Raw genomic sequence first — 13,681 nt, forward strand, 5'->3', positions numbered from 1 at the left:
AAAACACCAGTTACAATGAGCCATAATGAATACAAAACTTAGACCTAAGACCTAATGGCAAGAAAACAGCAGAATCCCACTAGTATGAGATCTAACAAGCATAGCCTAAAATTCAAGCAGACATTTCCACAAAGCTGTTACATTCATGGCTGTGATTTTACCATTCCCCTGACTCTGCTTTTGCATGTACCTCCATCAAAATATGGATTTGAGGCTTTCTGGAGGGATAGCTGTAGAAATAAACATACAGCCCTTTCTAAGATGTTTATCTCTGCAGAAACCAAATAACCTTCATCCGTAGTGTACCGTAGGTAGTCCCATCATGTCCGACGATGATGTATTGAGCTTGCACAGGCTCATCGGTTGTGGACTTGCATGTGGCTGAGGAGTCCAAGCTTTGAACGGCATGGGCATTCACAGTGGGGGCAAGGGACTTGTCCTGGCTCTCTTGGTGCGGCTGCTGCTGTTGCTTTCTTCCTCTCACGAGCATCAATGAGTGTACGCATTGCTGCTCTTCAGAGTTGTCACATGTGAGTCGTACAAGAGCATGCCAGCCTATTTGTTTTTTCGTATGCTGCTCTAGCTAATCTGGCTTGAAACCAGCATGAGCAATGTTAGCCTTCATGCTGTCTTTCTACCTCTTGCGAGGCCTACCTTGATTCCTTTTGCCCTGGGAGAATTCACCGTAGAGGAGTTGCTTAGGGATTCTTGACTTCTCCATTCGTATGATGTGCCCTGTCCAGTGAAGCTGGGCTTTCAGAATCATGGCTTCGATGCTCACGGTTCCTGCTCTGTCCAGGACTTCCAGGTTTGTAACTTTGTCCTGTCATCGAATGTGCAGTATTGATCTCAGGCTGCGTGTGTGGAAGCGCTCCAGCAGTTTTATGTGTTTTCTGTACAAGGTCCAGGTGTCACAGCCATCCAGGAGACTAATCAGGACTACAGCTTTGTACACTTCCAGTTTCGTGGACTGTCGGATATGATGCTGATTCAACAAATAACCTTCATACACTCCCTGAAAGCTGCATTATCCCTGAAACACAAAGACCTTTGCTTAACGTTCTTGAGCAACTAGTGTTTAATTCCCAGATGAAAGAAGAGCCCATGGAAATGTGGTATTTCCTCAAATGTTTGTGGAAAGTTGAGGTCTTGTTGACGAAAATGGGGCACAGGCAGCGTCCAGGAAAAAAAAAAAAAGGGGAGCCTGTACTCAGGAATCTCCCCGTCCCCCACTCCCTCCTATGGCTGGGGCTGCCAAGGTGCCAAAACTCAGTACGGGCACAAAAAAGCAAGAGACACAGGGCTCTCTTGTGATATTCCTAGTATTTAGTACCAGCTGAAACAAATACTCAGAGGTTTGTGCGTGTCTGGCTGTCTACACTAGTGCCCCCTTTTGAAAGGGGGATGCTAGTGGGACACTTCAGGATATCTGGTTATAGGAATAAGGGGTTTTTGAAGTGTGCAGAGTCCTTTTGAAAAGGACCCCTTGTAGATGAGCCATGTGTGATTGAAATCAGCACTTTCCAAGTGCTGGGGCTGCCATTATGCTAATGAGGCGCTGCATATTCATTGCAGTGCCCCATTAGCAACCCCTTTTCGAAAAGGGGAGCTAGTGGAGACATAGCCTATTTTTGCACACCATGGATTAAGAGAGTAGGAATATTCAGTGATCTTACTATCTCCCCCTCCCCGCCCCTTTTTTATTTAAACTCAGCAAAACTGCCACCCATTGCAAATCCTGGCACAGCACCTCAAAGGCTGCTCTCCAATGTGAGGCAAGTGGGTTTCTTACTTTTTGATGGGGAGAGGAGGACGGAGAAGTCGCACTTGAATTTTCTCTGCAACCCAGATGCTGTGAGCCTCAGCTGGTAAATTTTCGTGCCGCTGTTTGCAAGGCTGCCCTACCGCGCCAGCACGCTGTTCAGTGCGGGGCTTCCCCTACCAGCACTAAGCCCTTGCTCCCGAGCACCCTCACTGCGATCAACGCAGGGTCGCAGAGCAGCGGCTGCCGCTGGTAGGCGCCGCGCGGCTCAGCGAACGCTAGAAGGCGCTGCTCGTCCTTGCTCCCCAGCCTCAGGCTGTGCTTCTCGCGAGATCTTAGGGTTCGTAGGGTAGGCGGAAGCGGAGGCTAGTCCTCTTTCCGGGCGGCCATAGTGCAGCTAGCAGCCGGGGTAAGGCAGGCGCGGGCTTAATCCGTCTTCATCCGTCCCGCGGGGCCTCGATCCTATGCCCGGGTTGTTAGGGGAGCTCGAGAGCCGGGCGGCCGACCTTGTAATGCCTGTATGGAGTGGCGGACTGGGGCTCTTGGCTGCGGAAACTGCCTGGGGCCTTGGAGGAGAGGGGATTGCGCCTAGTAGGGAGGGGGGCGATCGGCTGGGGCCGCTGGGCTGGTGGAAAGAGAGTAACGCGGGCGTGATCGTTGGCTGCCCCCCCGCCCCTTTTGGAGAAGCCCTGCTGGCCCGTGCCCACTTGGGAAATGACTCCAACCGGGGTTAAAAACCCCACGGTATAGTAGTTTCTCCGCTTTGAGACGGTGGGAAGTCTGGAAGGGAACGACCTGAGGCTCATCTGGTGGAGAAAATGCGTGAAAACCAAAGCCGCTCATTTCCCCCCGACCACGGTGGCGGCCCTAGGGAGGGAACTTCTCCCCCTATTTTTTGGTGGTGGGATAGAAACCATCTTATCGTCTCTTATTTCTCATTCCTATGTCTTGTCTGAGGGAGTATTTTTAAATTGTGAGCTTTGGAAGCTGTTTTTAATGGTACTTGTAGATCCCAGATTCCCTCTGCTGTTTTAGGTCTCAACGTTTCTGTAACCGATTATGCTTGATTTTTTTTCTTATGTTCTGGGTCTGCTCATGACCATTTATCTATATTGTGAGTTACTTTTTTAATCTCTTCTTTGGTTTCGTGTTCTCTCACCTGCCACTGAACTTACACAGCACTAAGCCTCCGTGTCCAGAATGTGATCTGTAATTGGATTGATTCAAAGCCCTGTCTTGTATTCATGAGTGACTCAAGACTGGAACAGGCACATGTTTATATCAGTGAAGATTTAATTTGTCTTTAAAAGTGAGCTGCTGCCTGAAGTCACAAACATTGTGTTAAAGGTCCAGAACATCTCTGCTTTAGAGTATAGCATAAATCTTTTCTTTTTTTCTGTTTAATAAAAACATACAAACTGATGGAATCTCTGACTTTGCAAGTCCCCCTCAGATATCTAGGGCATGACTACACTAGTTACAACTTTGCTTAAATAACAAGAGGTCCTGTGGCACTTTCTAGACTAACATCACTTGGAGCATAAGCTGTTGTGGGCAAAGACCCACTTCATCAGATGCCTGTCATGAAAGCTCATGCTCAAAAATATCTGTTAGTCTAGAAGGTGCTATAGGACTTACTGGTTTTGTGGATACAGACTAACATGACTACACCTGTGATAACTGTGCTTAATTATGGTTATTGTTGGGGGGGGTTTCTTGTCCGATGTGTACAGTTAGTCTTCTGTCAGAAGCAGTGTGATAAAATAATGCTGTAGATTGTCAGGGCGATTGTTTACAGCAGAGGTTCCGAAACTTTTTGGCATCACGCTCTCCTTTCGATGCTTGAGAAATCATCCATCCCCCTTTTAACAAAAAAAAATTCAATTCATGGCTTAAAATAAACACAAAAAATGATAAAAACTATTTAAAAATAAGAATAAGCACAAATAGCTTTTCTTAGCCCAGCAATTTTTAAATTTAATTTAAGTGAAGAATGATGAGCCGTGGCCAGGTGCCAGAGCCCAGTGAGCCACAGGCCCGAGCTGCTAGAACTCTGGCCAGCCACACACCTGCCACCAGTGTCCCACCAGCCTGCTGTCCAAGCCCTGCGAGCTGTAGGCCAGCTGCCAGAGCACTAGCCCAAGCACCACCAGCTAGGGGCTCACCACCCAAGCCCTGCTAGGCCCAGACATTCCAGCTGCGGGCCCCCCGCCTGAGCCACAGGCCCACTGCCCAAGCCATGGGACCACCGGCCTGAGCCCTGTGGGTCAGCTGTCTGCCTGAGCCATGGGCTGCCCACTGCCAGGGCCAGCTGCCAGAGCTGCCTCCTGCCCCTCCCCCCCCACCCATGCACACCAGCCAGCCAGCTGGGTGAGAGCTCCCCTGCTGTGTGTGAGCTGCCAGAGCCCCACCACCATGAAAGCCAGCTGGATCCATGGTCCAGCTGCTAGAGCCCCACACCTCCCCTCAGGCCAGATGGTCCTAGCCCCCCATTCTTCTCTCCTTTGTCCCTTCCCCCAATGCACACTCAGTCATGTTTGCAGGAGGGCACTCCCTGTGGCTCTTTGCAGTCACCTACTTTTTATAGCGGCTGCAGGGTCACCCACGTAAAACAGCAGAAAAGTTGCATCTGAAGAAGTGAGTTAACTCACGAAAGCTCATGCTGTAAACTTTTCTGTTAGTCTATAAGGTGCTACAGATCCAGACTAACACGGCTACCCCTCTGATACTTGACCACGTAAAACAGGGGCTGCTCACAGCACCTGTGCTGAAGGAAGGACTCAATTGGTAGTTAACCAATTGAGTCCATGGTTGAGAGTGGGCTCTTTCTTGGAGTGGGGTGGGGTGGGGGGATGAAGCAGGGAGGCTAAGTCGCCTTGTGACCCCCTAGAATTTCTTCACGCACCCCCAGGGGGGTGCGCCCCCCTAGTTTGGGAACCCATGGTTTACAGCATGGTTTTTCAGGAAGAACTTCACCACACTGGTCATGGAATATGCCAGGTTTATGCAACAAGCAAGCTAGAGATTTGTGGATGAAAACTAAAGTAAATTAAATGCATAAAGTGGATGAAAACTAAAGTAAACACAGTGCGTTTTTGTTGAACTCTAGGTGGGACCATGTCAAATCAAATATATATAGAATAGCCTGCTTTTACTGTAAATGCCTCTGACTTTCCAAGTTTATTCTTCATGCAGCCAAAATGAAGTTCAATCCTTTTGTGACTTCGGACCGCAGCAAGAACCGCAAGAGGCACTTCAATGCACCTTCTCATATTCGCAGGAAGATCATGTCTTCTCCTCTTTCAAAGGAGCTAAGACAGAAATACAATGTACGCTCTATGCCTATCCGAAAAGATGACGAAGTCCAGGTAGGTACTTTTCTGTCCATGTTGTGAAATTTGAGCCTTGTGGATATTTTGTTTTTATGTAGAATCTCTACAGGAGAAAAGAACCAGAGAGCTTCAAATAGCTGTTGGGCCCATTCACTGGGGAGATCTCAACGACAAGAATGTGTTGAACATAAGTGTTTTGAGATTTGTAGTTGGTTATAGGCCTCAAACAGGACAGTGGAAGAAAATGCATTTCTTTTAATAATTTAAACTTAAAGCACTTTAGCATTTACTCAATCTAGTTTACTGAGGGAGAAGTACAGAACAAGGTGCACTTTTCGTGTGCGTGTGTGTGTAGAGACCCTATGAGTAGAGGCACCTAAGGGGTGTAAAGTTGGGATTTTAGCCTATGAAGACATTACTATTCTTATCTGTGTCTGAGATTGAGTTGTGAAATTTTAGAAAGTTAAATGCTCTTTGTTTGTTGTTCAGGTTGTCCGGGGACATTACAAAGGCCAGCAGATTGGCAAGGTAGTCCAGGTATACAGGAAAAAATATGTCATCTATATTGAACGCGTACAGCGTGAGAAGGCCAACGGCACAACAGTCCACGTTGGAATACATCCTAGCAAGGTATAATCTGTGTATGGGAACTGAAGTTCCAGTTTGCAGAAGTTAGAGTGCTGTCCTGAAACACAGTAGTTGGAGAAATGCTGGCATACCTATGCAGTGAAGAAATGTCATAGTTTCAGCAGACAGCTGGAGTTGATACCTGCTGAGAATTGATTGACCATGAGGAAATGATTTACATCTCAACTGCAGAGTTTGGCAAAAGGCTAAAACTTTTTGTAAGATTTCCAAATAGCTTGGTTCTTTAAAAAGAAAACTACTATTTATTTTTAAAAATACTGTAAGTGCACATCTACACTGTAGTAACTGCCATTTTGGGGGACATCCCCACCCCAGCCTCTGCCCTGGTGAAAATATGAGCGCCATCTATTCTGGATTGATCTGATCAATCATTTAGCCTTGCCCTCTGATAGTTCTCCCACTCTGACTGCAATAGAAGTACCTGCATATACCTTCATAAATTAATTGCTGCCAGGAAGAACATTGCTGGTTGAATCTAGCTTCTGCCTAACCTTGTTTAAGGCAGTTCATGTTCAGTGAAGAAAAGGGAAATGCTGGTTTTGCTATTTCTAGACAGACAGTTTAAGAATATAAGGGTAGGTAGTGGAATAATGGCAAAACCAGCTCAAGACCTAGCTTGAATCAGATATAACAAGACTTTTTCCCTGACACACTGAACAGGCAAATGTGTTGAAGTAGTTTTGAATGAAGCCAGCTCTATCAGGCTGTGTAAAGCCTCTTATGAACACTGTGTGATAATGGGGAACAGTAGTCAAAGAACAGCTGTTTTGTGTCCAGATAGTGGGTTTGAGCTAATGAGTTCCACCACAGATCTACACAGGATGGAAATATGTCCTCAATGCTAATGCATCACGTCTACTATGCCATTTAGATTCTTACAGTATGCTCATCATTATGGTAGCAATCTGTTCCCATTAATGCATTAAACAAAATAACTAAAATCTGTCATTCTTTCCCACTAGAAGGTGATGTTGATTTGTAGTGGAAAGAAATGAGTTTTCTGTTGAATCCTAGTTCCTCTAGGTTTGGGGTGAGGGACATTTTTTGTGCCAGGAAACACACATGTGGGAAGCACACCAGCCCCTGAGCCGGCAGATGTAGTGGATTTTTGGGCTACATAGGCTTTGGGGAGGGGCCAAAAATTAGGAGCTTAGTGTGGAAGAGGGTTGCCAGGAAGCAGGCTTGGTGAGTGGGTTGTGGGTGGGACGCAGGATGCTGGAGTGGGTTGTGAGGGGTGGGAAGGGTGCAGGAGTGGGTTGGGGGTGGGCAATCTGGGCATGAGTGGGTGCAGAAATGGTTGGGGAGATCTAGGCAGGAGAGTGGGGGCAGGAGCAGGTATTTCCTCTACTCCCAGTGCTTCTATTGGCTGCAGTTCTGGCTGATCAGAGTGGTGGGGGGAAGCCTCCAGGCAGTATTTCTTGGTTGATGGTGTCCCACCTGGGTGGGGGGTACCCAGGGGGAGCAGCAGTGCATGGAGCCACTTATTCCCCCTGCCACGCAGAGCCTGTGGGCTGGCTTGCCTGACTCTGGCCTGTGAGGCTCCAGGCTCCACATCATTAGTTCAGGTCTTGGTCCATCCCTCTCACCCTGTGCCCCACCCTCCCAAAAAAATGCAGTGTCTCCTAAAGAAAGTCTGTTTCCACCAGGAAATTACTAGTTGCAAATACAGAAGGATGGGGAGAAGAATGTTCTGATTTTTCTGCCTCTTGCTGTAGCAGGAGGATTCCTCCTTTAGCAGGAGCAGAATCAAACTGGCTAGATCAGTGGTCACCAACAAGTAATGTGGGGATTTACTGGTGTGGGGTCTGCAACCTGTGGCTCTTTAAGAACTTCTTTTTGGCTCCTGATGCTATAACTATAAGGTTTTTTTTAAAAAAAAAAAACACTTTCCTGCTTATTTTCAGTATTTCAGTGGGCGTCTAAAAGCCAAACAATGAACAGCTCGTATCTAAATAGCAAATGGAATATGATCTTAATGTTGGATATCCCCCCCTCCACTTAATGTGTCCTGTGCATGGGGGGATTTGTGTGCACTGTTCTTAAAATAGGGGTTACATAAAGTATGGTTTGACATTGTTTATTAAGGTCCATCTTGTATTCACATGCACTGCAGCTGCTGAATTATTGTTTTCTACTGAATTTAAAACAATGGTTCTTGCTCTTTTGATTGCTGACCCCTCTACTGTTAGATCTTGATAGCCTCCTGGCCAGCCCAATGGGAATCACCTGTCATACGCATCAAGTGCTAGCACTTCAGTTGCTGCTGTCCCCACTGTCATACTTCTGCCCTCTGCCTTGGAGCTGCCCCTGGGAGCCATCTGTTTGCTGTGCAGGGTGGGGGTGATGCAGAAAGCAGGGGGGAGCAGAGAGTTCCTCAGAGGGGCAGGTGTGTAAAGAAATAGGTGAGTTAAGGTTACTTGGGTTTGATGTAGATCCTGGATTGCACCTCAAGAAGTGATATTATGCTTAAAGGTTGTAGACCACTGGGCTAGATTGTACAGCCCTTCTGCAAATCTATGTGCATGTATTAGAACGAGATCCCTGAGCCAAATTTGTAAAACAAATAGTATTGCTCAATGGGGGAGAGAGAGAGAGCGCTCATTAATTCATCACTTCACAAATTTAGGGATTTATATATCTGCTTTTTAGCACGGCTTAATCCTTGCCAGTTAGAGAGGCAGCAGAAGAACAGAATGCTGCTACAGGGGTCTGTAAACTAAGATGCTCATTGGAAACTCTTGTGTGTATCATTGTTTTATCATGAAATAACTTCAGGGATCTGGGGAGCAATTGACCTTGGTGAGTAATTGCTAATATACCCATATTAAACCAAAGCCATGTGTTTACAGCAGGGCACACACAGACTGCTGCCTCTTACATCCCAATAAAGGGGACCAGCACAATTATGTTTGGAATGTTTGCCATTTGCATGACAAACTTCTTCCATTAGTAGTATTTCCCAGATGCTTTCTATCCATATGTGTGGGGTGTACAAGCAATGCAGTTTGCTGATGTTGCACTAGTTGTGCTATTTAGTTAATCTTTAAAAGAAAACTTTTTCTTTGAGGCTGGAGCACAGAGAAGTGGAGATTTATAGCAACCATTGATCAGTGGTTGAGAACTTACCTATGACATACTTCCCACAATAGTTTTCTATTGAATGGTTTATTTGTACAGACCCAGTATATGTATGAGTTATATTTTCTGTCAGTTGTTGCTACTTTTCTTTAAGCTGCAGTAGACCCCCAAGCTACGTGCACTTGAGTTGCATGTATCTGGGATAACACAACTGGAGTGGCAGGGAAACTGACTAGCGCACGTGCGCTGGTCAGTTTCCTGGCTCCTGTCAAGGGCAGCTGCCACCCCTGACACCAGCACAGAAACAGCTCTTGTCAGGGGTATCAGTCTGACAGGAGCAGTTTCCCTGCTCCTGTCAGGAGTAGCAACTGAGAGTCAGGTTCTCAGCTGCTGCCTCTGATGGGAAGCGGGGAAGTGACCAGGGCTGCTGCCCTGTCAGTTTCCCTGCAAGCAATGGGGAGCAGGGAGCCAGGCTGCCACCTGGCTTCTGGCTACTCCCCTCCATTCTCTGGAGCCAGGAAACTGACCCTCGCTACTGCCCTCATCAGTTTCCCTGCTCCTGTCAGTGGTGGCAGCTGAGATCCTGACTCTAGGTGCTGCCCCTAACATGGGAAGGGAGTCAGGCTTCAGAGGGGTGGGAAAACTGATCAGTGCTGGTCAGTTTTCACTGTCCTGTGAGCAGCTGGCAGTCCAGCAACAGGCTTTCTGGTGCCACTGCTCAGGGGAGACAGGAAACTGACTGGTGGTGTTGCACTGGTCAGTTTCCTGGCTCTCCCAAGTTGTGCAAGAACACAACTCCCATGTAAGTTGGGGTGTCTACTGTATTTTCTTTTAATATGTGTTTAAATTGGTCAGTGTATAGCTTATATTTTGAAAATATTCTGTACTGAATAGATTGGCTATGGTAACATTTATGGGGGTATCTTAATATGTGCCCTGCAAAGAGGGAGGAATTACTACTGTGAACATTTTTGCTTAAGTTGCTTGTTTTTGGTCGTTAAGCTAGTTAATGGTGATGGAAGCTATCTGAAGGAGAGATCATTACATGTAATCAGTTGCAGTTTGCAAATATAGTGTCATGTCAGCTCAATGCAAGTTGTGGATTTGCATCTTTTTTTGTCAGTTAACATTCTTAAGGCTTTGAGGAAAACTTTGGACAATAGTGCAGATGCAGTGAGCAAACAGCAGGGAAAGGATTAAAGCAGGGGTGAGCAAACTTTTTACGTCAGGCCCCGCTTTCTTTTATCAGGGCTCCCCATCCAAAGCTGCCTAATGTAATCCAAGCCCACAGAAAATTCAGTTGTGTCCTCCACATTGCACACCCCTAGCTGAAAGAATGTAGGGTTTTTTGACTATAGCCTGCAGTCTGATACAGTTGACCTCAATCTCAGCTTGGGACCTACAGGTGTTACCATAGTATAAGCAATAAACTTCTGTATATCAGTGACCATTTCATTCTTTTGCAAGCCATTCTTGGCACTCTGGGAAGTTTTACTTGTAGCTAAGCAAGTTTAAAATTAAAATCTATACATTAAGTTTATCACAGCACTATTTCAGTTGCTTATTTGCTGACATGTGGGACCCAGGGTATTATCCTACCTACTTTTGTATATTTCAGTCCATGAATACATACAATTTTAGAGCTTGTTCCATGTGCTGGCCTTTGTGTTGCAGTTTTCCAAATCAGGAAACTCTGAGCTCTAGAAAACTTGTAGGCTAGCAAGTAGAACGATGAAAATGTCGTGTAAATGAAGAAAGTAACTGCTGCTTTTCATCTGTCAGGAAAACAAGTTATTCTAGGATTAATGTCTTACTCCTTGCTGCTTATTCTCATATGCTGTGTTTAAAAGCATGTTACTTTTTGGGGGGGGAAGGGGGGAGCGCTAAAAGACCTATGAAGCATTTGTTTATTGTGGGTTTTGTGGGTTTTGGTAAGAGACAATAGAGCAGTTTTAGTTTACACTGTCCTAGAATTCTGTCATTTGGAATGTGTATGAACTGCAATATCTGAGTTACAGGCCTAAACTAAAAGTCCAGGTTATGTTCCTAAATAATCCAACTTATAGTGAAATGACTGATAAAGGGGAATTAATATCCATAAGGAATAATGTAATTAGCTTGAGCTATGTTCCCAACCTATACAGTTCACACACGTGGTACATATAATGTACCTATAACCTACAAACAATAATAAATAGAATAGAAATAAATAGATAGATAAATAGAAAAAGGCGGCTCCCTACATGTTCCTGCAGCTCCCCCATGACCTCAGGGCCCCTGCACTACAGGAACTGCTGCCCGGCCACCACAAGGCTCTGCAGTGTTCCTGGATTTTGGTTCCTCTGCCCCTAAACAATGTTAAGTAGGGATCAGTGCAACTTACAATGAATCTAGTTTACTGAATTACTTAATGACACATATAAAATGACTTATAGCATAGTGACTTATAATGAGGGACCCCCCAGTACTCCCAGGGTATGTTGTGATGGAACAGTTCTCTCTGCATTTAATATTACATATTTTTACTGCTTCTTTTTCTCTAGGTGGTGATTACTAGGCTAAAATTGGACAAAGATCGCAAAAAGATCTTGGAACGCAAAGCCAAGTCTCGCCAGGCTGGGAAGGAGAAGGGCAAATATAAGGAAGAAACCATTGAAAAGATGCAAGAATAGAATGGTCTCCTGTGTGACACTCATTAAAAGAACTGCTAAAGTGAAACTTACTGTTGTTTTTCTACTTTCAGAAGCATTGATACAGTCTGTCTGTCTTGGTGTTTGTCTTCATACCACTTCCAGATTTTAATAATGGATGTTCAGAATTGCTAATTAAAAGCTTATTTTTCTCATTACATGCTCTAAATTGGTTAAACCCATTAATCTTTTCATCATGCATGCACATTGGTTCTTGTATTCCTTTTATGTAGTACAAGAGAGGTGTATGACGTTTTACAAAGCCAGTAGAGACAGACTGTACCTAAGAGTTTACAGTCTATGAAATCAAGAACGGTAGAAAGAGTTAATGCAGAAAAGTGGGGAGGGAGTTGAAAGGAAAATTTGTTGAGAAAGCACATGAGGTTAGAATGAATAGTGTATGTATAGGATTGTTTCTCCTCTACACATCTAAATGAAACTTGACATAAAACAAGAAACACAAGTTATTTGATCTGAAGTAGCACATACATGACAAAATAAGAGAAAATGATCCTATTTTTAGTCTACAGAGTGTTTAAGGCAGATAAGTGCAGCGCTTGCAAGAGTTTGTGGTGGCTAGCATTTTATCTTTAAATGTTAATGTACTTGTCTGCAGTTTAATTTTACACTAGAATATAATGAAAGTAAAGGCCAAGGCATTAAAGTACCCTGTCATAGTAGATAGGCCACTTTATTTTAGTTTTTTTGTGGAATTACTGAGTTATGATGTGCCTTTAAATTATGACTACAGTGTGAGAACAGGCTTCCCTTATCTTGAGCATTTTGTGAAATTCTGTCATCTATTTTAGCTATGAGTGTTACGTAAGTAAAAAATTCCATGAGCTTTGGTTGGAATGTAATAGAAATGACTGAAAGCTGTTGCTCCCTAGTGAAACAGTTCACTTTTGGTGAATGGCTAAGTGGTGCATTAAATTAAATTTTGGGAAGCTTGGACAAAAATTCAGCCCCTGCCTTGCAGATATATCATCTACAGCATGAGAATTTTACATCTAATGTTTTACATCCACATGGAGATTTTTTTATTCATGGGCAAAATAGTTTTTTTTTTGTCTTAAATTTAATTAGACATATGCACATATGCATCACCAGTAGATGCACACAGCCTACCTGTATGTGCTCTCGCTGATCAGGTATACAATAGTTAAATCTCTCAAGTGGCTACAAAAGTACACAGCTTACAAGGAACACTGCTGTAGAATGCTTTTGGATAGATTGAAGCCTTATCGTAGTCTCCCTGGGAATGTCTACGTTGTAGTTAAATGATTGACCTTGCATGGTAGTTTATTGTCGGGCTAGAGGAGCCTGTGCTCTGAATCTGTCCAACTAAGAGATGTCTAGCCCAAGCCAGAACAGCTACATCACAACTAAGCCACATAAACCAGGTGCATGGGAAGTGTAGACAAAGCCTTCTAGACCTTTTTCTACAAATAGGGGGAGGGATAGCTCAGGGGCTTGAGCATTGCCCTGCTAAACCTCAGGGTGCAAGTTCAATTCTTGAGGCCATTTAGGGAATGGGGGTAAATAGATGTCAAAACTAGTGCTTGTCCCTGCTGAAAGAGCAGAGGACTAGGCTAGATGACCTCCTCAGGTCCCTTCCAGTTTTAGGAGATGTGTGTATCCAATTACTTTTGGGGAAGGAAAAAAAAAAAGTACTTAATACACCACTGTTGGAATGGATGAACTGTGGTGATGTGGCCATGTTAGGGAACTTTTAGAAAGAGTATTTCCACTATTTTAGGCAAGTAATAAGCCCATCTCTGTTTGATCTTCTCAGATTGTTTTGAAACATAGTATTTATTTCAGATTTTAGATGAAGTGAAATGCACAAGTAATTGTGGATGTTAAGTGTACCAATTATGGTTAACTGGTACAGGCTAGAGTTTCCCCCTGGAACAGAGGGTTGCTCTAACCCCACAGGACCACTGCTGATAGGGGTGCTCCAGCTGTGGTGGAGTAGTCCAAACCATGGCAGATGTGCAGGGGCAAGCAGGTGGGAAGGGTACTCCAGCCTACCTGCACTGAAGAACCCCACTGTTGCAGAGGGGCTGTTCTGGCTGGGCTGGAGCAGCCCTGGTCCCCAATGCACTATAAGTGGGGGCACTCCAGCCAGGCCAGAGCTGTCCCTGTCTTTAGCCTCCACAACCTGTGTA

General features: G+C 44.9%; 1 protein-coding gene across 2 annotated transcripts; it reads left to right on the forward strand.

Moving 5' to 3' along the window:
- Positions 1–2,099: 2,099 nt before the first annotated feature.
- RPL26L1 (ribosomal protein L26 like 1) lies at positions 2,100–11,538 on the forward strand. 2 transcript variants are annotated; one of them, XM_075009994.1, is made up of 4 exons: positions 2,100–2,171; positions 4,958–5,130; positions 5,584–5,724; positions 11,364–11,538. In XM_075009994.1, the coding sequence occupies exons 2-4, from the start codon at positions 4,963–4,965 to the stop codon at positions 11,490–11,492; spliced, it is 438 nt and encodes a 145-aa protein (XP_074866095.1). In that variant the 5' UTR covers positions 2,100–2,171; positions 4,958–4,962; the 3' UTR covers positions 11,493–11,538. The 2 variants fall into 2 exon arrangements, with proteins under 2 accessions (XP_074866095.1, XP_074866096.1); XM_075009995.1 differs by having other exon boundaries at positions 2,117–2,176.
- Positions 11,539–13,681: the final 2,143 nt, after the last annotated feature.

Source organism: Carettochelys insculpta, chromosome 15 (genome assembly GCF_033958435.1).
Source record: "Carettochelys insculpta isolate YL-2023 chromosome 15, ASM3395843v1, whole genome shotgun sequence".
NCBI lineage: Eukaryota > Metazoa > Chordata > Testudines > Carettochelyidae > Carettochelys > Carettochelys insculpta.